Genomic DNA, 24827 nt, shown 5'->3' on the forward strand with positions numbered 1-24827 from the left:
CGGTACCAGAACCTGCAGCACAAACTGACATGTGTTCACTTCTGGTTATTATTTGCGCAGCAGCAGCTTATCCTGCTTCACTCTGCGCCACAATCCTCCACAATCCCCTCCTGGAGAAAATGCACTGAGGTGAAATAAAGCAGCCGACAGGAAGTCACAGACCTGCGGAGGTCAGTCTGTCCTCCTGGACACACAAATACTGCAGCGTCAGCTTCACATATTTCACGCTGCTTTAGTCGGTGCTGCCTTCAAGGAGTGTGGGAAATTTCAGAGCCGCAGGTCATTGGTAGACCCCAACATTATTTTATTTGATCAAATTATGGTGGAAACCAAGTATTTGTTGAATAACAAAAGTTCTTCTCAGTACTTTGTTACATTTCCTTTTTCTGGAAGTCTTCACCCTGCTGCTGGTGCGTTGCCCGTTGCTCCTCTGGAGCTGGGCAACACGGACCGTCAACTGGGGTTGGCGGTCGCGGTCCGGGTCGTCTCCCAGGTTGTTCTGTCATGGATCAGTCGTCTTGATCCCGTTGCAGAGGAACAGCCCCAACCATGATGCTGCCACCCCCATGGTGTCACTGGCATTCACTCTCCTCCAATCACAACGCGTTGTGTTCCTACCAAACGGTTCTACTTTGGTTCCATCTGAGAACCCGACATTCTCCCTCCTGGATCACCGGAGTGCTCCAGTCGGGCCGAGTGCCGGGCAGGATCCCTGGAGGCGTCGCTGGCAGCAGCCGTGGCGTTGCGCCCTCTGCAGGTCGGTCACTGCCACAGGATCCACATCTGTCTTCCATTCTCTCATCGTTGCTCAGCCGCTCCGTTCAGCTGGCCCGGCCTGCTGGGTTTGGGTCTCTGGGGTTGATGCACAGATCTTTGGTGAAGTACGTTTAGGTTAATATCAAACCTAAAGTGTTTGCAAATAAATTCTCTAAAGAAATCAGACAACGTGATTTTCTAGATCTGTTTTCTCATCTTGCGTCTCATGCTGCTGGTCTTCAGGCGCTCATCTGATCAGCTGGGAGAACAATTAGTGGCCAAACTCTGTTTTCCCTCCATATATGGAGTTGCTGTTTGGATGTAATAGAGCTTTGGAACGTGACGTCGCTGCTGTAGACGTACTCTGCAACGAAGGATATGAAGGGATATGAGCGCCATCTTCAGGTGCCATAAACATAACTGATAAAAACGAGTGTCTCACAGATATTTTGAATCCAAGTTACTAAAAAATTATTTAGCAATGGTGTGAACTTGCTGCGTTATTGGATGTAATGTCCAATCACACGACCGAAATGGTAAAAAGATGGAAAACGGACTTTAGTTTCACTGTTTTCCTGCTTGGAAACAACAGGAGGAAGCTAAGCTATCGGAGCTAAGGTATCAGAGCTAAGCTATCGGAGCTAAGGTATCAGAGCTAAGCTATCGGAGCTAAGCTATCGGAGCTAAACTGTCGGAGCTAAGGTATCAGAGCTAAACTGTTGGAGCTAAGGTATCGGAGCTAAGCTGTCGGAGCTAAGCTGTCGGAGCTAAGCTGTCGGAGCTAAGCTGTCGGAGCTAAACTGTCGGAGCTAAGGTATCGGAGCTAAGCTGTCGGAGCTAAGGTATCAGAGCTAAGCTATCGGAGCTAAGGTATCGGAGCTAAGCTATCGGAGCTAAGCTATCGGAGCTAAACTGTTGGAGCTAAGGTATCAGAGCTAAACTGTCGGAGCTAAGCTATCGGAGCTAAGCTGTCGGAGCTAAGCTATCGGAGCTAAGCTGTCGGAGCTAAGCTATCGGAGCTAAACTGTCGGAGCTAAGGTATCGGAGCTAAGCTGTCGGAGCTAAGCTGTCGGAGCTAAGCTGTCAGAGCTAAGCTGTCAGAGCTAAGCTATCGGAGCTAAACTGTCGGAGCTAAGCTGTCGGAGCTAAGCTGTCGGAGCTAAGCTGTCGGAGCTAAGCTGTCGGAGCTAAGCTGTCAGAGCTAAGCTGTCGGAGCTAAACTGTCGGAGCTAAGCTGTCGGAGCTAAGCTGTCAGAGCTAAACTGTCGGAGCTAAGGTATCAGAGCTAAACTGTCGGAGCTAAGGTATCAGAGCTAAGCTGTCGGAGCTAAGCTATCGGAGCTAAGCTGTCGGAGCTAAACTGTCGGAGCTAAGCTATCAGAGCTAAGCTATCAGAGCTAAGCTATCAGAGCTAACGAAAAGGAGACGAATGTCCCGGGTATCAGCGGTGAGACGTCCTGATGTTACGTTCTCCAACATCCCAAGTTATCTACCAGTTTGCTCCAGACATGTCCATTCTCCTGAGTGTCTAAATTCGTTTTGTTGCTGTTGTGTCATAATGTTTTGCTATGATTTTGTCCGGGTGACTCATGTTCAGTTACATTGAGTTCATTAAAGTGGGTCAACCTTGTTTAGGTCTGGCTTTTATTTTTTATGTAGCATAGTCCGAGTTTTGTCAGTGAACATCGAGGTTATTCCGTTATTGTGAAGTAAACTATTTTACTGGTGTTATCAAGTTTACAGTATTAATACTGATGTGTTCTGATATTATTTCCTCTTCAAGGTAAACCGACATATGAAATGGATTAGATCAATCCAGACTGAATCTGGGTCACTGCGAGGTAAACGCCACGACATCGGACCGACATGCACGACAATTAAAGAGGCGATGCAGCAAAACCACGGTGGATCAACAAGTTACAGAGACTGTAACTTGTTGATTTACCCCAGAAGAGGTAAATAAAACACAGTGGAGGCTGTAGAAGAGGAGCGAGTTGGAGAGGCTGAGGAGGAAACCCCAGGAGAAGAGAAGCTCAGCAAGGCTGCAGACTCTGAAGAGGAACATGAACCAGCAGCAAAAAGGCAACAAATCCAGAATACATCAGATTCTGTGAGGACACTGTCATGCCAGCCCGGACCGTGCGCTGCTTCTCCAACGACAAACCCTGGATTACCAGCGACCTGAAGGCACTTCTAAACAAAAAGAAGATGGCTTTCAGGTCTGGAGATAAGGAGGAGCAGAGGAGAGTCCAGCGTGAACTCAGAGAGACACTGAGGACATGCAAGGACAACTACAGGAGGAAGCTTGAGTCCAAACTCGAGCAGAGCAGTGTGAGAAGGAATGAAGGGGAAGGACACACAGACATCTGGGAGCCTGGATAGAGCAAACCAGTTCAACCAGTTTTTCAACAGGTTCAGCTCACCTCCTGCTACTCCCCTACCACCACACATCCACACTGTCCCAAGTCGTTCAACCCACCTACCGGCATTCTCCTGCACACCACCTCTCCTTCAGCCCCCCCCAGACAGCGGAGCACCTTCTCACATAGGCTGCTCCAGCTCCGCTGTCGTAGGGACAGATACAGGAAATCCTTCCTGCCACATGCCATCTCACTGTACAATAAAAGCTAAATCATTGTTCTGCACTAATCAGTCCGATTTGCACAACTGCACTGTGGCACACTGCTGTACATATATTTACATATACATTCTGTTCTGCATTTTGAATCCTTGCAAGGACTGCTCTAAGCTGCTTTTATATTAACAGCATGTTATATTTTATTTTTATCTTGTCTACAATTGCTACTCAGTGGTGGTTGTTGTGTCTTGTCTCTATGCTGCTGTAACTGCGAAATAATTTCCCTGCTGGGATGAATAAAGTAATTCTATTCTATTCTATTCATCATAAAATCTCACTTATGTGAACAGAGAAGAGAAATAAATCAGTTACAGGAGAACAGGGAGCTCAGGTCAGAGCTGAATAAAAGCAGCTGGTCACAGGTTTTCTTAAAGATGAATGACACAAGAAAGTCAAATGTTCAACAGGACTTTCTTGCTTTGTCATCTTGTTATCACTGTTTAACACTGTTGGGCCTTTTCTGCCAGCATCAAAAAACTTTCACACTTTCAAATGGTTTTACTTACATTAATCTAAGACTCGATCTACCTGTTCAGCTTCTTTGCCATCTTTTTAATGTGTCACATAAAACTGTGTAAAGCCTTTGGACACCCTCGATGTGTCGTATGTTCGCCTTAAGCCCAGGGGAAGGGCAACACTAACCCGCCTCCTCAGCTTTTGGAAACATTTGGAAAACATGTAGCAATTATTGTTGACCGTTTTGAACTAGGCACAGAAAGACCCTCAAATTTAAAAGAACGCGCACGATCCTTATCCTCCTTCCTTACTGGTGTAAAACCACATGGGTGGATTTCTTTTATTTCTAAGGGGTGAGGCGGACGTGCATCAGACAAGCACATAACAGAAAACTGTGGCCTTCTGTCCAGTTTATTACCTGTGTTAGCAGACAGAGACTGACAGTGTAGGAATGATGTGTGCTGAGGTCAAGGGAGAGGTCAACTGGATGCTAACGATGCTAAAGACACACGAGCTGCAGCTGCAATTCATGTGGAAAGAGATCGGTTGCATGAGGAGCAAATACTAAATGTTTCACAGAACCAAGTAGTTGCTGCTTCCATGTGAAGAGGTGACACTTCTTGACAAGATTGTGTGTGTGCTGCAGCTTAGTGAGCATGTGTTCTAGTGTGGTTGTAAAACATAATGCAAATAAAACCTACGCATACTAATATGCAACTGCAATGTTGCACTATTAATTAAAATGCAGATTGGAAAAAGATTTTCTGTGCTCATTTTGAAATATTTGTACGGTTAGCACTGTTTGATGTAAACTGTAGATAGTAAAAAAGAAAATTGTATTTGTTCCCCTCATTATTTTGTGTTCAGTTTTAAGTGTCTGTTTTCTCTCATTCAATAATTTAATGTGGGAAAAATTCATGAAGCGTTTGATTCAAGCTGCATGTAAACAGGCGATGAAATGAAAAACAATTATATTTTAAATATTTCAGGTAATAAACATACATGTAATGAAATATTATATTTTTAAATAAACATTTTATGTGATTAAAGTAAACAATTATATAATCAGACATTTTGCAGTAAACATTTAATGTAAACCAGATGAAAGAGCCCATCTTTAAACATTTAATGTGTAATTAAACATTTCAGGGTAAACAATAAAGGTGACAAGTTATGAAATAAATCACACTGTAAGTAAATATTTGTTGTATTTAACATATTTCAGGTAAGAAGTGAACATGTAAGGAAATAGATCCTGCGCTAGAATTTTATGTAATTGAACTTTACAGGTAACAAATGTGATGATCATCTGATGTAATACAGTTTATGAACATTTTTTTAAATTATTTTTTAAATATAAAATTCGTTTAAAAATAAAAAGGGTCAAAATGTAATAAAGATTAGTGTTAACGGTTTGGAGACTACTGAAGAAAACATTTAGTATTAAAATTATTTAAAATATTGAATATGACTTAACATTTTAATAGAGGATAGTGTGCCTCGTTTAATAGCATGAATGACCACTTTTTGTATCAGTTGATCACAAGGCTTTTATTTACAGGAGTGTTTGGTTGGAAATTGAACCTCTGAGCGTCTGAGGAGGGAGCACTAGAGAACAGCTGGCCGACATTAACGTTCAGAAATCGGATTGACCTTGAACTAAACACTCTTTACTCCGCGGAGCGCTAATATCCAATATCCAACTTGAAACTAGCCTCACTGCGGTGGCTAACACAATGAAAACAGAGGAATAAAGTTTGTTTTAGTCTGTGACCTTTAAAGATGGCGAGACGTAAACGTCCAACGCAGCGACGTCGGTTCCAAAGCTCTGCTGGCTGGAAGGGTTAGAACTAGAAACTGATTTACAGATTAACGCCACAATCTGTAGATTTAACTTTTTAGAACGAATTACCGGAAAATAAAACTTCAAAAAAATTCACAACTTTATTTAAAAAGTGAAGCAAAAGATCCCAACATCCTGGAGGGACCGGACCGGTTCTGGTTCTGGTTCTGAGCCCGGACCCGGTTCTGACTCACATGTCCAGCAGGCGGCGTCGGTTCTCCGCATGGCGCAGGCCGGATGTGTGATGGTTCCACTCCTGCAGGCAGAGAGAGCGTCGTTAGCAGCAGAACCCAGATCAGTCGGTCCAGAACCTCTGAACAGAACCGGGTCATGAGAAGAAACCCAGAGCAGCAGGACGGTTCTGCTGTGGCTGGTAAAGGCCCAATCGGCCGGGTTCTGCTCCGGGTTCTGGAGGAAAAGCCGATCGTGGTTCCGTCGGTCCGGATCCCAGTGGAACAAGAGGCTGAGGCGAAGCTGCCACGCTGACCGGGCCGGACCAGAACCTGGAGCGACCAGCACTAACTGGGATGAAGGAGCCCAGAGCGGATGAAGTTACCTGGAGCTGGACCCCGCGGCAGCTGACAGGCTCACACATTAACAGTTAGAGAAGCAGCGGGCGTACTCACCATGGAGGAATGAACGTCAAAGTCACAAAGAGAGCACACGTGGGGGAACAGGGGGGGCGCGACCCCCAGGAAGTCCTGGATCTTCCCGCTGGAAGGCGCGCCCATCCTCCTCTGCATGAACAAGGGGTCTGACGACGCCCCCATGCCGTAGCCGGACCCCGACCCGGAGCCGTAGCCATCCCGCATGGAGCCGAAGCCAAAGTCTCCGGAGGACTGGTTCCGAGCCGGACCCGGAGACGGGTCCCAGCCGTCCCGTCCTCCACGGAAAGCTGCTTCTGAGGCTGCCGCCCCGCGCTCTCCTGCCGCCCCCTTGCGGCTCTTCAGCTGCATCAGGATGCGGGGCAGCGTTTCCATGGTGATGTCCTCGTCCGGGATCTGGGCCAGAGCATCCAGGTCAGAGGGCGACAGGCCCAGACTGGAGAACAGCTTCATGTGGCGCCCAAGAGGCCCATCGCCGCCGCTGCGCCGGGTCATCTGGCCGCCTCCGCCATCCAGGCCCTCCATCCCGCCCATCCCAACGCCCGAGGCCCCGCCCCCCATCTGGCGGCCGGGAGCCTGCTCGGCCATGTTAAAGTTGAGCCCCCGCCCTACAGAGAACGGGGTCTGGGCTCCGTCGGCCTGCTGAGCCATGACCTCAAGCCAAGCGGCCGAAAGGCTGAAACTCCTCTTCTCCGGAAGAAGCTCGGCGTTCTGCTGAGACACAACGAAGCAGAGACAACCTTCAGAAAGACCCAGAGACCGGCTGGGGGCCGACGCTCCGGCGCCAAGGTCAAGAGTCAACCAGAGACAAGGACAAACCCTGCAGACAGCCGCTGCAGCGCCGATCGGCGCGTCTTCGGCATCAACTCAGCGCTAACCAGCTGGAAATGACTAGAACACTGAAAACTCCTGCTCAAAGTTGGCAGTTCCTGGATCACCTGACCCGGCTATACAGAACCACAGTTATAGCTCAGAGATTCAAGACAGACGAGAAAACGTCAAGAAATTCAAACTGAGAATCTAAACATGTCGTAATCCTAAAGTCACAGAAAAACAAGCAAGCAGGAGGAATAACCCCAGCTGGTCCACTGACCCTGACTCAGGGCCCCTCTAACCGGTTCTGTACCAGTTTGGTCCTGGCCAGATTCACTTCCCATTAGCAGATCCGGTGCGGTTCTGCCTGGCTGTTCACAGACCGTGGTTCCCACTTCAGGGGTAGCACCAGCAGCACCTAGCCAGGTACAGCACCGAGGCAATTTGATAGGCTGCTGGCCGCATTCACTGATTGGCTCGTGATTTATGTCACTGCAAACTGCAGCATTTAGCTGTGGGGACATGCTGCCGTCTGCTATGGAGGTAAGTTTAGCAGCAGAATGAATTGGCAGCGCTGCTAGCAGCTCTGAAGAACAGACAGCAATGGAGAAGAGAGAAACGCTGAAGCTGCTCAGCTTCCTGTATTATTAACTTGTGATGTCAATTTTAATTTTCCATTGATTAAAAAAAAAAAATAAAGTTAATGCGTGGCTATTGGTTTACATCATTTGACCACATTACCTAAATCCAAAAGGTTGTACATTAAGAAATAAAGTGGCAGAAAGTAATTACATTTATATGTATGATGAAATAATCAGCTGATCCGGGTCTTATCATTATGTTTGGGCCAGAAATGCATTTCTACAAGATAAAATAAAATATCTGGATTTATTTGGGTCAACCAGAACCAGAAGGTTCTTCATTCCTGAGAGAAGAGAGAGCCGACCCCAGCTGACGCTGCTCACGGCCTGCTCGTTACCTGGGGTAGAACCGGACCGAACCGGACCAGACATTAACCGGTTAGAGGACGACCTGCTGGTGGAAAAAGGTTTTTAGAGAAACTAAACCTGGTAACTTTCTGACTCTGGAACATCTCCAGCAGCGTTTTGAAGGAGGAAAATGTGAGTTAAATTCCTGATGATCCAGTCAGGATCACAGGTTGAGACATAAAGCTGCTATTATTATTATTGAACTCTAACAGAACTGGCTTGGTTCTGGCTGAGGATTTGTAACTAGACTTCAACCAAAAGTCTTCAAGTCAATCTGACCCTTTGACCTATTTGCTGCCAGTTCTCCATGGCTAGAAACCTTTGTATATCCTCTCTGTTAATACTCACCATTTAAATGAAAATAAATAACTAGAGATAAAAATAAATACTCCAGCCTGTAACCAAGGTGACTCACCCTGCTGATATTAATACTGGAGTGAGGAAACCACAATCTAATCCATAAAGCATATTTTTAAAAACCAGTATGTTTACCCAAAGTGCTATACAGTAGAAGCAGATAAAAACGCACAACAAAATACAACGTACTAAAAAGAATACAAATTTATAAAATAGAAACTCGCATTGCGTGAAAAGCCACTGAAAAAAATTAAGAGACAAAAACAGCAACAGAAGCCGCTTGCCTAATATTTAATGGCAACTTATTCACCAGGGCCGAGCAACAACAAATATAGAAACGTACTTTCAATAATCGGTGGATAAAACCGTTTCCATAAATCAACTCTAGAATCCAGATATGTTCATTTTAAGGTGAATAAAGTCTGAAATATTTCCATAAATCAGCGGTAGAAAGCAAATCTGTTCGGTTTAAGCTGACCGTTAGCTTCTTGCTAAGATAATGTCCGGAAATATAACAGCAAAAAAAAAACAATTTCTAAGTCATCGAGTCATTTCTCCTTACATTACATAACATCTAAACACTTCAGCGAACAGTGGAACAAAATTTTTAAAAACTCAATAATAAAACTTGTTTCAAAGTTTAGCTTTAATAACAGAAGCTAATGTTAGCTTTGGACGCTAACACGAGGCATTATTTCCCGCTTTTGGGCAAAAAAATCCTTTCTAAAAACCCGAATCTGAACGCAATGGTTCCGTTTCAATGCTGCTTCATTATCATTATAGCAGAAACACAGTAAATGCATGCGCTTTATGGATTTATTAACTTACCACAAATTTTCCAGACAAGACGCGGATTAGCCGCGGCTGATGCTACTTCTTCTTCTTCTTCTTCTTCTTCTTCTTCTTCGTCGTCGTCTTCGTCTTTGGCGTTACACCACTTCCGGTTAGCGCCCCTGCTGGAGTCTTCCCTCAACAGACTTTTCTCCTTTCTACTTTACGGATGCTGGGACACCCTTAAAACAGTCTAAACCCGTCCCTGGACTGGCTTTATTATTGATCTGAGACCGTTAACATTGGGTTAGGCCCAGCGGTTCTTTTTACATCGGTCACATCATGGTTCCCCTGGTGGATCTGACCGGTTCTTCAAGGGTCCCGGCTGTTGCGCTGTTTGAAACGATGTGCCAATCACGCCCACCCGCCGCACCATTTGTCTCTCCGGAGGTGAAATAGTGCGGAGCCGTTGTGTTAACCTACTTCTGGCGTGGCGTTTGCCAGCACCAGTTAGGGTTTGAATCTGAGGTCGTAGGCTCATTCATCCCACAGTGTTCTTCCTCATGCATCACTGAAACAGCCTCAGATATATTTTAACAAATCTAGAAGATTTGATCTGGTCGATAAATATTAAAATGTTCTCTTCTAACTTATTATCATGAACTCCACGTTCTATTTCATAACACACCAAACGGACCGTGAAGGCAGCATGCTCCTCCAGCCAATCAGAAGGCAATCATCAGTGACGCAGTAGATGTAAACAAACAGAAGGTAAGCAGCCATTTCGGTTCCGGAGGAGTTTTTCTGCTCTTTGGGCGTTTGAGAATTTTAGCGTCGAATAAATTAGTTCGCTGGGTGTTAAAAGGTAAGAAGCGGAGTTAGTGGCGGTTCTAACCTGGTTCTGGTTGTGGTTCTGTGTTCTCAAGCTAGCTGTGTGGCTCCGCTGCTCCTGGTGAGTCAGCGGCCCTCACGGCCAGCCTGGCCGCCCAGAGAGGCCTGACTAACGGCCACCTCCTTCACCCCGTCCGCAGAGACATGAAGGACCCGACCATCGGAACCACATCCACCCCCACCGGTACCGGAGAGGTCGTCCTCAGCAGCCAGTTCGGTTCCGAGGAGGATCCGTTTGCGGAATACATGTGGATGGAGAACGAGGAGGAGTTCAACAGACAGGTGAGTAACTGGAGCCGGCGTTTAGACCCGCGGTGCCGGTTCCGACTCGGTACAGTCAGCTGGTTCAGGTTCTGAAGGAATTTGGTGGCGCCAGCAGTCTTCTCCATGTTAAATCTGATCCAGAACCGTCTAGAGTCTTGGGTTCTGGTCCCTTTCCTTAACCAAGTTGGATCGGCTGTCAAACCTCTGGGTCGGGCTTAAGCCGGGCCCTGCTAGAACCTCCTGGACTCCAGAGGTTTCTAGTTTTTCCTCAATGTTCTTGATGAAACTAACGGATTCGATCCACATCCAGAACCCAACCCAGTCACGATGGTAGGGTTCTGTAGAAATGCACCGATGTGAAAAACCGAACGATACTAATATTTATATTGCTGTTATGGCTGATATTTTGTGTGCCAGATTTTTCTCCCACAATCCTTTGCTGCATCATCATCACTTTCATTTGAAGATAACTGATGCATCGTGAAGCATTTGAAGAGAACTGACCCAGTTCCATTTAAAGACCCGGTTCTGGTTCTGGTTAAAGACCCTGAAGTAAATGAAGTCAAACTTACTTTATTTATGTTTGTTTAACTTGACAACTTGAAAAACCTAATAAAAAAAGTGGGATAAACCTGGTTGGACTAATTAACTCAATATTTTAGTTTGTTTAGTGTGCAGTTAGTGGGTTCAGGGTGGGGATATTTTACAGTTATGGAAGCTGAAGAATAGAAACCAGACGTTCTGAACACGGTCTCTCTGCCTGCCTGGTTCTGATCGGTTCTGACTGGTCCTGGCCCAGGTGGAGGAGGAGCTGTGGGAGGAGGAGTTCATGGAGCGCTGCTTCCAGCAGATGCTGGATGAGGAGGAGCAGTGGGAGTGGTTCATCCCGTCCAGAGACCTCCCCCCCGGCGGCGTGGCTCAGCTGCAGGACCAGATCAGCCTGCTGGTTCTGGACCCGGACGTTCACCCCGATGCCTCCGACTTGGAAGTGGTGGTGAGTTGAGCCAATCGGGAGCTGGGAACGCCTCGGGGGCCCGTCTCCTGTCCCTGACTCCTCTTCCTCCTGCAGGTGAGGAGCAGCCTGAATCCAAATGCCAAGGAATTCACTCCGGGGATCCAGAAGCACAACCTGTGACCCCTTAGCCCCGCCCCTTCCTCCCCAGCCTGCTCTGTGACATCATCAGCAGGAAGTCCGCTGTTCTCCAGCCGCCGTTCAGACCTTCAGCCTCACGTGTTGCCAAAGTTCTGCTGTCGCCTCACATCTCCTCACCACGTCTGCTGCCTCCCCTGGGGTCACCTGGGGTCACCAGTCTGTCTGAAACTCTCTGAATGTAAACCAGATCCTTCATGTTTCTGTCACCTGTTCTCCCCTGAACCTTTGGAACCCACTCAAGACCGACCTCCAGGTTCTGTCCTGACTCTCCTCACCTGACCAGGTGTGATGGAGTCTGGTCCAATCAGAGTCCCACCCGACCCGGTTCTGTCATTGTTTCCTCTCGTTTTTTCCCAGAATCCTTTGCGTCGCTCTGCTGCTTTACTTCCTGACGTCTTTAAACTTTTTCTAATGTTCTGTAAAAAAAAGTCTGATAAAGAAAAAGATGTAAAAAAAAAAAAATCTATTTTTTCTTAAAGTAGTGATGAAAATAAATGTTTATTGAGGAGAAGAGGCTGGGTCTGGTTCTGTCCGCCGGTTCTGTCCAGAACCCAAAATGATTAGATGTTGACATATTTTCACCCTAAACATCAGTTATTTGGGGAAAATGCTGAGTGCAGCTTTCAGTGCTGTCCAGCAGAGGGCGCTGTTGTCTGTGGTTTCCTCACATTGTCTTCGCTCTGGATGATTCTCCACAGGAAGCTACGGATGGACCTGGACCTTCCGAACCAACTCAGGTCCATCGGGTCTCAGTGGGATCAGAGACAAAGACTTTGTGCTATTCTGATTTAGTAATGTAATTATATTAGCTGTGTTACCACCCCACGCCACTAGAGGCAGTATCAGGCCCGAAAAGATGCCACTAAGGAGCAGATGTAGAAGTTCACAGAAAGCTACAGAATCTGTTAAAAACTGTGAGCTGCACTGAAGTAAATAAAAGAGAAAAGTTCAAATAAATGCTGAGAGAGAAAATCCTTCCTAAAGGCGAAAATATATCACAGATTTTAAAGAAAATAAAAACGGGAGACCGTGGATAATATAGGAAATAGCGCCCCCTTCACTTCCGGAGTGCAATGGTCCCATTTCCAAATAAGGTCTGAGACTGACAGAGGTCCGTCCCGCCCTTCCTGTTTGCTGCAGAGAGGTGGACTTGCATTTTTCAGCTGCAGGCCAGCAGCCGCATGCTAATGAGGGGGCGGGACCTCTGGGGCTCTGCAGGCAGCTGATTGGTCAGAGGGAGATGTTGGAGAATTTGCTGCAGATGTCTGGAAAGAAACGGCAGGTCATGACTCTGACCCAGAGGGTCCCTGACAGAGGGGGCAAAAAGCTGAGCTATTGCTGCTAGCTTCGGTTCGACTCAACATGCTGGGCAGGAAACACATGAGGAGACGCTGCAGCTGATCACCAGTCAGGCTGGGAATATTATTAATATCTCTGTTGATGTCGTTCTGTCGCATCATTTCTCTGTTAACTCTGAAAGTTCAATCTCTGCTGAATTACAAAGCAAAGTGTTTATTACAAAACATTATTTCATGGAAAACTCAGCAGAAACTTTAAATCTCTCTGTGCTGTAAGCCAGGAGATGAGCTGGTAGATCATTTTCAATATACATGTCAGATACCATTGGTTCCATTGTAGTGAAGATTGTGTGGAAGGAAGAAATCTCTGTGGAGAAATGCTCCACTGGTAAGAAGTGATTGGAGCCTTGAAGGCTGAATGGAAATGATGTAAAACTGAATTTCATATTTATTATGAAACCAAACGTTCTTTGGGTGAATCATAAGCAAAAACATCAACGTCGCCTGTACCTTGTTTACCACCGTTGACAGGTTAGCCAACCGTCCTTTGACTGAGCCACTGGATCTAACAACGCCTGCAGCTGACCTGAAACCTTCTTCACAGAGAAATGGAAAACGATTTCAACAACTCACTTGAAAACATAACAGACTTTAAACAAGCCAGTTTTAAATGGACCATAATGCATTACTGCCTGAGACAACAGCAAGCAAGCAGCAGAAGTTAACATGCTACTGTTAGCCTTGCTAAAGTTATGCTAACACCAGATTCTGTGGCATTTAAGAGCTCCTGCATTGAAATCATTTTCATGATGCTAGCTGTAACATTAGCTGGTATTCACATTGTTTTAACACTCAGATTCAGTAGAAACCCAGAGGATTTTCTGACCACAAGGTGAGAAAGTTTTCCTCACGTTCAGACACTGAATGTGAGGAAGTCACTGTGGCGAACCCTGAACGTCTGCAGAACGTCTGCAGAACGTTGCAGCTCAGCTCCATGCTTACAGACGCTGTGGTTGGACATCAGAGTCAAAGTTCATGTTTCCTCTCAGTTTCCTGTTGGTAATTATTGGACGCTGTTCCTTCAAATGACGACAAAATAAAAGCTCATAACATAACTGACCATGTTCAGATCATATGAACAGAATCTGAAACTTGCTGCTGAAACTCCCAAACATTCACCTCAGTGAACAGGAAACCAGAGCTCAGCATCACATGCTTTTATTTTGGAAATTTGTAGGAAAGAAAGTCTGATCAGTAACGCATCACGAATAATGGGTTTATTTTCTGTCCTGAAGACGTTTAAAGCACAAACTGTAGCTAAATAAGAGATGTGCAGCTTCAGGAAGGTGCTTCTCCTCCTCCTCCTCCTCCTCCTTTTCCTCCTGCAGCTTTCAGATGCTAACGAAGCAGACATATGGAGAGGAGGTGTCTCTGCTGCTGCCCTCCTAAAGATTCAGATTGTATGACAAATCACGTCCCGGACGGCTCGGCCTCCTCCCAGTCCCCCCCCAGCCTCCACCACTCCCCCAGACGACAGCTTCATTAGGCTGAAAGAAGAGAGTTTTCACAGCTTTGTCGAGTCAAGACTCTCACTCCTTGTGTGAGTCTGAATTGCTCCTTTGTTGCAGCAGATCCCAGTTATTGCAGTGCAGACCATATGGCCTCCTCTGCTGCAGGACGCGTCTCCGTCCTCAGCCTGGAGACGGCCGGGGTCATGTGACCAGGGGCGTCCTGCTCGCCTAAGGGTCAGAGGTCGCTCCTTCCGACCTGGTCCCGGTTCCTCAGGTTCGGCCAGGTGATCAGCCTGGGAAGAATCACATGAAACTGTAGAAAGCAGAAATGTTTGATTCAGGCTCCAGAGTTCAGCTGTTTCATTTTCTTCTCTAAAGTTTTTCTGAAATGGAACAGCAGTATTTGGACTTGTTGGTTGTGATTGGTTTGTTTTCATCTGACTCGTCTGTGATTGGCTGATGGGGCTTTATGTTGCTTCATGTGAACAGCGTGTACTCCTGGTTTCCAGTCCACAACCGAACAGAACCGGGTCAGAAGCCGCAGTCAGTGCTCCGCTAAAAGGCCGCTGCTGTTAGCTGTTAGCTGTTAGCTTCCTATCAGCGTCCTTCGTCTACGAGGCTTTTTTTCACACTGCAAGTTAAAGGAGGGCAACATGCTAATGCTAGCCAGCATGCTATCCTTAGCATGACCATTAGTATTTCAGCTAGCTTTAGCTTGTAGCTCATTTGATGATGATGATTTATTCGTTGACTGGAAGAGTTCGGTTCTCTTCAAGTTTTTCTGCTGCTTCTGAATGTAACGGTTGTGTGATTGAGTCCGCAACATTTTAATTTAATAACTAATAACTCAGTTAGCTGTATCGCTACTGACTCCCTCCGCAACGAGTCAAACTGTGACACGAGTAAATCACACACACACACACACACACACACACACACACACACACACACACACACACACACACACACACACACACACACACACACACACACACACACACACACACACACTAGTATTAATTTCCGCCAACATCGCCCACGTCCTTCTGCGTATTGCTGAAAGTTTCCTGTAATTTTCACCGAAACGTTCCGCGTCCAGGATTCGCTCTGCGTTTTCACAGGAAATGCTAATTTTCTAGTTTGTTTTGTGTCCTGAACGTTTTCAACATGACGAACAGCAGAAGCATCCGGATCTGAAGACCTTTGTCTTCTTCTTCTTCTGTCCATTTTAAAACAAAGTGAGGAACCAGCAAACGCTCCTCCTCCTCTTCCTCCCTCCGCTCCTTCATCACCTCTGTGCACACAGACCCAAGCAGGATCAAATACAGTTTATTGTCCCGTCTGTCGGCTGTTATCGATATCTTTCCTTCTGCCGCTTCAGGAAGGTTTTAATGTAACGGAACGGCGGCGGCGGCCTCCATCCGTCTTCCTTTCTCTGTCTGCGGCTGTTTGCTCAGCCTCGTAATTTACCTCCAGTTTACCCGACATTAGCGCCACAAAGGCCCGGCCGCCATTTATCTGCAGCCGCCCGGCGCCATGGCAACGCCACGGCCAGAAAGGAGCCGGTACCGAACCGGACCGACCCGTCCTGGAGCCGGAGCCGGGCCGGATGTTTTCACTTTAGAGGAAAAGATTAAAACGACGCTTTCAGAGGAAGGAAAGAACCGGTTCTTCGGGTCAGATCCGGTTCTTCGGGTCAGATCCGGTTCTTCCGCTCAGATCCGGTTCTTCGGGTCAGATCCGGTTCTTCCGCTCAGATCCGGTTCTTCCGATCAGAACCGTTGGTTCATTGTGACTGTTTCAGGCGTTCCTCATGGTGAAACTGGAATCAAATTATTGATAATATTGATACAGATCAATACTTGTGTCTCAGATTCTGATTTTATGTTTGCACCTGAATAAACAATGAACACAAACTGCTCTTATGTTTTATCATTTCTCATGTTAATATTTTATTCAAGTATTTTGCAGACACTGACACATTTGTTTCCAAAATCATTTTAAAATGATTCATTTATTTGTAATCTGTTCATCACAAACGGATTAAACTAAACAATCTGAGAAGTTTGAGTGAAAATGAATCAGTTTGAATTTTTCCATCTAGTTACTATCATGCAGATGAAAGTTCTGATTTTGTTCATAAAATCGGCTCCGTTAGCTTAGCCAGCTAATATTTGTTTTCATTTTTATAAATTAACTTCAGTCGGCTGATTTTTATTTTTTATTTTCTCATAAATTTTTTTGATTGTTAAAACTCTAAAAAACTTTATTTGTCGCATTAAAACTTTTTTTTTTTTCCAACAATATGGTTTAAGTTTGATGACGGATCAGATCCACAGTTCTGGTTCTGATTCTGGTTCCAGTTCTGGTTCTGGTTCTGGTCTAGCGTCTCTAATGTGGGTCAGAACCAGAACCGGGACAGAGAAATGAGACTCTGGAATCTAAAGAACTGAAGATGCTGGAAGGAAAACCTGGAGAACCAGACGGAGCGAGAAGAAGAATCCTGGACTGGATCAGGAACTGATGATGGAACCATCATCATCCTCATCTTCATCACCTGCCATCTTGGTGAGGGGGGGTCAGATTGTTGGGCTGCAGGATTACCAGGCTGTTAATCAGAGGCTAAGCAGATTAAACTTCTTCCTTCAGATCAGATCACCCTCCACCAGCAGCCTGGTGTGTGTGTGTGTGTGTGTGTGTGTGTGTGTGTGTGTGTGTGTGTGTGTGTGTGTGTGTGTTCAACTTATTGTCTCACATGTTTCACTTCATTAAAATTCAGTCACATCTCGTGTTGAGTTTTTAATCCCGTCAGAGAAACAGCCTGAACAGAAACACACATCTCCCTCCCTCTCTACACACACAGAAATATATATGTGTCTGACATGTATATATATATATATATATATATATATATATATATATATATATATATATATATATATATATATATATATATATGTATGTATGTATATATATATATATATATATATATATATATATATATATATATATATATATATATATGTATGTATATATATATATATATATGTATGTATATATATATATATATATATATATATATATATATATATATATATGTATATATATATATATATTTTTTTTTAATATATATATATATATATATATATATATATATATATATATATATATATATATATATATATAAAATATATATATATATATAAAATATATATAAATATATTTTATATATATATATATATATATATATATATATATATATATATATATATATATATAAAGTTGGACAAGGCTCCAGGGGTGTTGTGTTGGCTGACACATGGACATCGGGGGCAGTTCCCCTGGATTGGCAGACTGGGGTGGTGGTCCCCCTGTTCAAAAAGGGGGACCCGAGGATGTGCTCCAATTATAGAGGGGTCACACTCTTAAGCCTCCCTGGCAAGGTCTATTCAGGGGTCCTGGAGAGGAGGGTCCGTCGGATAGTCGAACCTCGGATTCAGGAAGAGCAGTGTGGTTTTCGTCCTGGCTGTGGAACACTGGACCAGCTCTACACCCTCGGCAGGGTCCTGGAGGGTTCTGGGAGTTCGCCCAACCAGTCTACATGTGTTTTGTGGACTTGGAGAAGGCGTTCGACTGTGTCCCTCGGGGAGCCCTGTGGGGGGTTCTCCGGGAGTATGGGGTACCGGGCCCTTTGATACGGGCTGTCAGGTCCCTGTATGACCGGTGTCAGAGTCTGGTCCGCATTGCCGGCAGTAAGTCGGGCTCGTTTCCGGTGAGAGTTGGACTCCGCCAGGGCTGCCCTTTGTCACCGATTCTGTTCATCACTTTAATAGACAGAATCTCTAGACCAGCCAAGGTGTTGAGGGGATCCGATTTGGTGGCCTTAGGATCTCATCTCTGCTTTTTGCAGACGATGTGGTCCTACTGGCTTCATCAGGTCGTGACCTGCAGCTCACAGCTGAGTGTGAAGCAGCCGGGATGAGGATCAGTGCCTCCAAATCTGAGGCCATGGTCTGGAGCAGGAAAGGGTAGAGTGCCTTCTCTGGGTCAGGGGGGGTGTCCTGCCCCAAGTGGAGGAGTTCAAGTATCTCCGGATCTTGTTCACGAATGGGGGAAGAAGGAAACGGGAGATCGACAGGCGGATTGGCGCAACGTCTGCCGTGAAGCGGTGCTGTACCGGTCCGTCGTGGTGAAGAGAGAGCTGAGCCAAAAAGTGAAGCTCTCGATTTACCGGTCGATCTACGTTCCCACCCTCATCTATGGTCATGAGCTTTGGGTCATGACCGAAAGAACGAGATCGCAGATACAAGCGGCCGAAATGGGTTTTCTCCGTAGGGTGGCTGGGCTCTCCCTTAGAGAGAGAAGCTCAGTCATCCAGGAGGAACTCAGAGTAGAGCCGCTGCTCCTTCACATCGAGAGGAGCCAGTTGAGGAGCATCTGGTCAGGATGCCTCCTGGACGCCTCCCTGGTGAGGAGTTCAGGTCCCACCAGGAGGAGGGGAAAACCCAGGACATGCTGGAGGGACGATGTTCCTCTACTGGCCTGGGAACGCCTGGGGATTCCCCCGGAGGAGCTGGAACAAGAGGCTGGAGAGGGAAGACTGGGCCTCCCTTCTGAAGCTGCTACCCTCGTGACCCGACCTCGGATAAAAGGAAGAAGATGGATAGATAGATGGCTGGATGGATGGATGGATGGATGGATGGATGGATGGATGGATATAATAAAGGCGGCTGCAGGTAAAACCTGGAGCAAGAGAGGGCGGCACCTGGAGGATTAGGATGGATTCTCTGGGCCTGGTTCCAGAACAAGTTTGAGTTTCTGCTTCAGAACCTGAGATCTAAAGCTAAAAGAAACCTGATGTTCTCGATCATGAACCAATACCGAGCCAGTTCTTTTACAGCTGAACCAGGACCTTCAGAAGAGAAACAGGCCCACAGCACCACGCATCGTCTACTGTGCTAACAGAGAACAGATCTAGTCTGGGTTTGGCTCAGTTAAAGTTCTAGTACTGGTTCTGTTTGTGACGGCAGTACAAAAGAGGGTTTCTCTTTTGTTTCAGCTGGTTGTTTCTCTGGAACAACCAGCTGGGATGTAGAGTCTGATGGTTTCTACGGAAACTCGTGGTTGCTATGGAAACCCTAGGATGCTTCAGAAACGACGTCCTTCATCTCCATGCTGCTTGTGGTCCAGTAGAGTCCAGAACCAGCCCAAAGCTTGGACTCAGAGTCTGGTGAGTCCAGATCAGGTCAAACATCTTACTGTCTGAGGCTCCACAGCGCCACCTGGAGGTCAGGAGGAGAACAGTCACAGCTTTCACCAATCAGAGGGCGATTCGCTCAGCGCCCACATCTCCTCTGCTCTCTCACACACACAGTCGTGTTTTCGTCACTTGTGGGGACTTCACATTGACTTCATTTAATTTCTACAGCCTAACCTTTACCATAATCCTAACCCAAACCTAACCATCACAGACCTAACCACTAACCCAAAACAACAATTTTCCTCATGGGGACCAAGAAAATGTCCCCACAAGGAGCAATGGTCCCCATAACCCCAGATTGTGGACAGAAATGGGTTCCCATAAGGATATGAAAACCTGGTACACACACACATACACACACACACACTGAAACCCTGAGGAACATTTCTAGACTGCAAACCAGGAGCTTTCTGTGTTGCAGAACCTCGGACCGGGTTGGATTTTATTACGAATATAAATGTACATGAGAAATAAAATAGATGCTGATAACAATAAGGGAGAGTCTACTTTAAATTTTCTTTAAATTTGTTTATTATCGTTAACATTTATATTCAAAATGGCTGAATTTACACATTACTTGTGCAAATACATGAAATAAGTCAGATAAAGTATATTGTTTATTGTAATTAAACAATATGTTTGTTTAACTACACATGTTCTACACAGTCTGATATATTGAATACATGTGTAAGATATTGAATCTCTGATCATAGATGTGCAGTGATGCAGAAAGTACCGTATCTCTCTGATAGGGGGCAGTGATGCGCTCCACAGACACAACAAGCGGCTCTTCTTCTACACTTTGAAAAAACTGAAAAGAATCAGAAAAGTGGAGAACACACATTCAAGGCCACCGTCCTCTGTGGCTGTCAGATTTTTGAAAATGAAAAGAAAATAAGATGAAACACGATTTGCAATTTTAAACATTTAAATTTTATGCATTAAAATGTGAAATATTTTTTTGTTTGTTTTTCTTGAAATGTTGGATTTTAGGTCATACGGGTCACTGCCCGGGGCCCCACGGGGCTTGTGCCGGCCCTGCGGCCTGCCGGGCGGCCGAAGATGATTTGTGTGCGGCCGGCTCTGGTTTTGTGTGCAGCCCGGCTCTGTTTTGTCCCGCTGGGCCATTAGAATAAGAAAAGCCCAATAGAGAAGCGCAGGCAGAAAGAAAGCGGCACAAAGAGGCGAATCTGGAGCGGGACGAGCGGAGCGCGGTGAAAAGAGGCGCAGAGCCACAATGGAACAATTCACCTCATAATCGCTTTGATATATTATACATGCCTGAAGACTCTAAACATTGTGTAATTATTTATAAATGAGCCCCCCGGATAAAGCTGCAGAAAGACTCTGCAGGTTTCTGCTGCGCCGCGAATCTAAATGGAATAATTAATGGAAAAGTCTCATAAAGATGTCTTCACAAAACCTTCAGGGGAACGCGCGCGCGCGCGCGCGGGTGCGTGTGTGTGCGTGATGTTCGTTCAGTAGAGATCAGATAAACCGGATCCAGTTCTGTTGGTTCTCAGAGGATTTAATTATGATTTTTTTTAAAAGTATTTTTTTATTTTTCTACCTGAAGCAGAAACACGTGGAGCTGATTCAGAGGAACCGGACCGGACCAGAACGGTCCGGTTCCGAACGGTTCGGTTCCCAGTAGAAAGATTCTGCTGAGTTCAGAAATAATCAATTTGTGTTTTTGTTTTTTTTTTCTTTCTAAATTTGAATCTGAAACAATAAGAGAAAAAAATATTTCAGCTTCTACAAATAAAAATGTTCAGCTAACGAGGCCGTGTGTATCCAGATTGATGGTTGCCATGGCAACAAGAGATGGTTCTGGAGGACCAGGAAACCCCTGTTGGATCAGCGGAAGGTTGTGGGTTAGATTCCTGCTTCCTCCGTCATGTTGAAGGTTGATCCTGAGCAAGGCACTGATCCACCAGATGGTTCCGAGCCGGTACCGGTCCAGCTGGCGGTAGTCAGGATGTCCAGACAGGCAGAAGGTCCAATCAGAACCAACTTGCTGCTCCAACTTTAGAAAATGTTTGTCAAACTTTATTTACATTTCTTTAATTTCAGAACTGAATCAATCAATCAATCAGTTTATTGAAACGTCATCAAAACATCAATAAACTTAATAAACCAATTAAAATGAACTTTATTTTGATCAGATGATCTATTTTATAGTCGATCCTCACCTCAGATCAGCTGGTTCTGTTCTGGTTCTTCTGAAAGGTTCTGGTCTTCAATTAGTCCAGGATTTTGGAGGCTTCAGTTTTTCTTCTTCTCTCTTAAAGCAGGTTAAGTTATAGTGTGTGTGTGTGTGTGTGTGTGTGTGTGTGTGTGTGTGTGTGTGTGTGTGTGTGTGTGTGTGTGTGTGTGTGTAGGTGTGTGTGTGTGTGTGTGTGTGTGTGTGACGGGGGGTTGCGGACAGGAGCGGGTCTGTGCGTGTCGCTCGCGTGGCTCTGCTCGTCCTCTGATTGGCTGCCGCTGTCCGGCGGCACGCTTCTCCGTGCGGGGCGCTGCGGCGTCATTATGCAGATGAGGCGGTTGGCACGGGGCCGACCTGCCGCTGGGGGGAAACCTGGGGGGGGCGGTCATTGTCCGGCCCGGTATATAAGCGGGCTGAGGCCGGGCGTGTGCCAGGCTCACGAGCTGATCCAGAGCAGCAGAGGCGCGTGCCAGCAGTCCTGATCCAGATCCGGTTCTGCTGGGTCGGAACCAACATTTCCTCATCCCGCCAGGTGAGTCGGCGCACGCGCTCTCCTGTTGCACCCGCAGGGCCAGGAACCGGCCTCTAACTCTGCTGTCTCTCCCCAGAACCGAACCGAACCGAACCGAGATGGACTCCGTGTTCTCCGACACCGACACCAGCTGCGACCTGTTCCCGCACACTGACGATGAGGACAGCGTGCGGGGCGGCAGCATGCGCGGCGCGTCCCCGCCGCCCGACCAGCCGCCGCCGCAGCAGCAGAAGAAGCGGCGGCGCGGCCGCGGCCGCAGCGACGCCAGCGCGCAGGTGGTGAAGAAGAGCCGGCGGCTGAAGGCCAACGACCGGGAGCGGAACCGCATGCACAACCTGAACGACGCGCTGGACGCGCTGCGGGGCGTCCTGCCCGCATTCCCGGACGAGACCAAACTCACCAAGATCGAGACTCTGCGCTTTGCGCACAACTACATCTGGGCTCTGTCCGAAACCATCCGCATCGCGGACCTGCAGGCGGGCCGCGGCGGGGAGCCGCCCCCGCTGCGGCCCGCCCCCAGCCCGGCCAGCGACGGCAGCGCCGGCCGCTGCTGGAGCTCCGGCGGCTCCTCGTCCTCCTCCTCCCCGGCCTACTGCGCCTCCAGCCCGGGCAGCCCCGCCGCGCCGGATGACCTGCTGCCCCGGGACGCGCTGTTCGGCTTCCGCAGCTTCGCTACGGGCATCTACTGAGGACAACTGGACACACCTGGAGACAGACCTGTCCCGCAGCGGAACCGCAGTTTGCCTTACTGAACTGAACTGGATGAGAAGAACGTTCTTCCTCATTTATTTGTGTCTCAGTTTGTGTTTTACTCTAAATATCTTTGCACTTTTCCCCTTTAACCACTCAGCAGTGAGCAGGTTCAGTCAGGCCTCCTCCTCCTCCTCCTCCTCCTCCTCCTCCTCCTCCTCCTCCTCCTCCTCCTCCTCCTCCTCCTCCTCCTCCTCCTCCTCCTCCTCCTCGAGGTGAAGAGTCAACTTTATAATTAGTAAAGCGCTGAAGCAGAAAACTGAGCGTGGAAATCCAGTTTCTTCGCTCTGACAAAAGCTGAAAGGACCTGCCCCTCCCCCACCTGTTGTTTCTATTTATTTGCTTTCGTCACATCAAAACTTGTATTTTGTACATAAACAGATTTTTATTCTATTTACTGGAACTGTTTGTGGTTTTTCTACTGAATGAATAAAGTTTTAACGTTTCTATTAAAAAGTCACGTGTTTCTGTTTTTATAGCCAATCACAGGCCTCCGGAAGTGCACGCGCGTTCACCAGCATTTTATGATAATTAGTATTAATGAGATAACGGTTCGTTCAGAGAACCGAAGCAAAGAGGTTTTACTGTTAATGACAAATTCTACCGATTTATTAATATTATAAATAAATGTTTGGTCTAAAATAAAAAAGATCTTTTTAATAGTGTAAGTAAGAACTTTTTAAAACAAATTAAATTTTCCAATAACTTCTTATCATTCTGTTTTCATTATTAATCTGAGTCCAAATGAAAAGGTTTGAATAATTAATCCAACCAAATAAAACAAATTTTGATTTACTGCAGAAAATCACAAAAAACCAAAACATTAAAATATCAGTTATTATCAGAAAACGCTGATTAATATTTCAAACCGCTAAAAATGGGCTGAGATGAACAGCAAACTTGGTTTCTGCAGATTTTCTGTTTTTATAGATTATTAAAAATTAATTACATCAGAATAATATTAAAAAGCAAATTTTTAAAGTTTTATTTTTCAATTTACTCATTTATTAATCAGCTGAAGATCCTATCGAGCCTCGCAGACTCTTCTGTGTTTATTATTATTATTATTGTCATCATCATCCTCATCTTCATCTTCTCTCCAGGCTTTATTTCATCTCCGGTTTAAACAGAAATTTGCTCAAATGTTAAAAGTTTATGATGATGATTGTTTCATCCCGGCGCGCCCCCGATGCCCGCGCCCCGCATTGTTGTTGTGCGCGGGAGCGTGCGCTAATTGAGCGGGATTAAGCACCTGCAGCTCATGACGAGTTTTAATTAGACTCCCTTTGTGGAGGATGAAGCCAGACCTGCTGCTGCGCGCTGATTGGCTGCCGGACACACGCCAAGCTGAGGTCACGTGGCCGGGAGGCTGTGACGTCACTTTTAGCCAGGAAAACAGAAAAAAGTTTCAAATTAAAGCTTCACTTTTGGTTGGACTTTGATTCCCGAAGAAAACCGTCCAGAACCAGAACCAGAACAGAACCAGAACCAGAACCAGAACAGAACCAGAACAGAACCAGAACCAAAACCAGAACCAGAATCAGAACCAGAACCAGAACAGAACCAGAACCAGAACCAGAACAGAACCAGTAGCAGTCCGATGGTTTCCAGTCAGATTCCTCCTCACTCTTCTCAGTTTGTTTGTCCACGTTACTGAAGGACAGAGTGCTCCTCTTCCTCTTCCTCTTCCTCTTCCTGAACATCCAGAACCCGCTCCAGTATAACCAGTCCCCC

General features: G+C 46.2%; 3 protein-coding genes across 6 annotated transcripts in view; 2 read left to right on the plus strand and 1 right to left on the minus strand.

Annotated features, from left to right (window-relative positions):
* The window catches only part of LOC102220730 (matrin-3-like), a 26384-nt gene extending 16996 nt beyond the window's left edge, over nucleotides 1–9388 (minus strand). The window contains exons 1-3 of one of the 3 annotated variants that reach the window (XM_023329006.1): nucleotides 9286–9388; nucleotides 6320–7009; nucleotides 5888–5949 (exon numbers count right to left, since the gene is read on the minus strand). In XM_023329006.1, coding sequence (XP_023184774.1) covers nucleotides 5888–5949; nucleotides 6320–6949 — 692 coding nt within the window. In that variant the 5' untranslated portion in view covers nucleotides 6950–7009; nucleotides 9286–9388. Of the gene's footprint in view, nucleotides 1–618; nucleotides 1929–5887; nucleotides 5950–6319; nucleotides 7013–9285 lie in introns of those variants that run through there. The other 2 variants (XM_023329007.1, XM_023329008.1) reach the window with 2 other exon arrangements.
* A 584-nt stretch (nucleotides 9389–9972) lies between these two features.
* paip2 (poly(A) binding protein interacting protein 2) lies at nucleotides 9973–12044 on the plus strand. 2 transcript variants are annotated; one of them, XM_023329013.1, is made up of 4 exons: nucleotides 9973–9999; nucleotides 10155–10401; nucleotides 11183–11377; nucleotides 11453–12044. In XM_023329013.1, the coding sequence occupies exons 2-4, from the start codon at nucleotides 10264–10266 to the stop codon at nucleotides 11516–11518; spliced, it is 399 nt and encodes a 132-aa protein (XP_023184781.1). In that variant the 5' UTR covers nucleotides 9973–9999; nucleotides 10155–10263; the 3' UTR covers nucleotides 11519–12044. The 2 variants fall into 2 exon arrangements, with proteins under 2 accessions (XP_023184781.1, XP_005814237.2); XM_005814180.3 differs by having other exon boundaries at nucleotides 9981–10093; nucleotides 10260–10401.
* Nucleotides 12045–22020: 9976 nt separating this feature from the next.
* neurog1 (neurogenin 1) lies at nucleotides 22021–23127 on the plus strand. The gene is made up of 2 exons (XM_023329012.1): nucleotides 22021–22343; nucleotides 22420–23127. The coding sequence occupies exon 2, from the start codon at nucleotides 22442–22444 to the stop codon at nucleotides 23030–23032; it is 591 nt and encodes a 196-aa protein (XP_023184780.1). The 5' UTR covers nucleotides 22021–22343; nucleotides 22420–22441; the 3' UTR covers nucleotides 23033–23127.
* Nucleotides 23128–24827: the final 1700 nt, after the last annotated feature.

Source organism: Xiphophorus maculatus, chromosome 23, assembly GCF_002775205.1.
Source record: "Xiphophorus maculatus strain JP 163 A chromosome 23, X_maculatus-5.0-male, whole genome shotgun sequence".
Classification (NCBI taxonomy): Eukaryota; Metazoa; Chordata; class Actinopteri; order Cyprinodontiformes; family Poeciliidae; genus Xiphophorus; species Xiphophorus maculatus.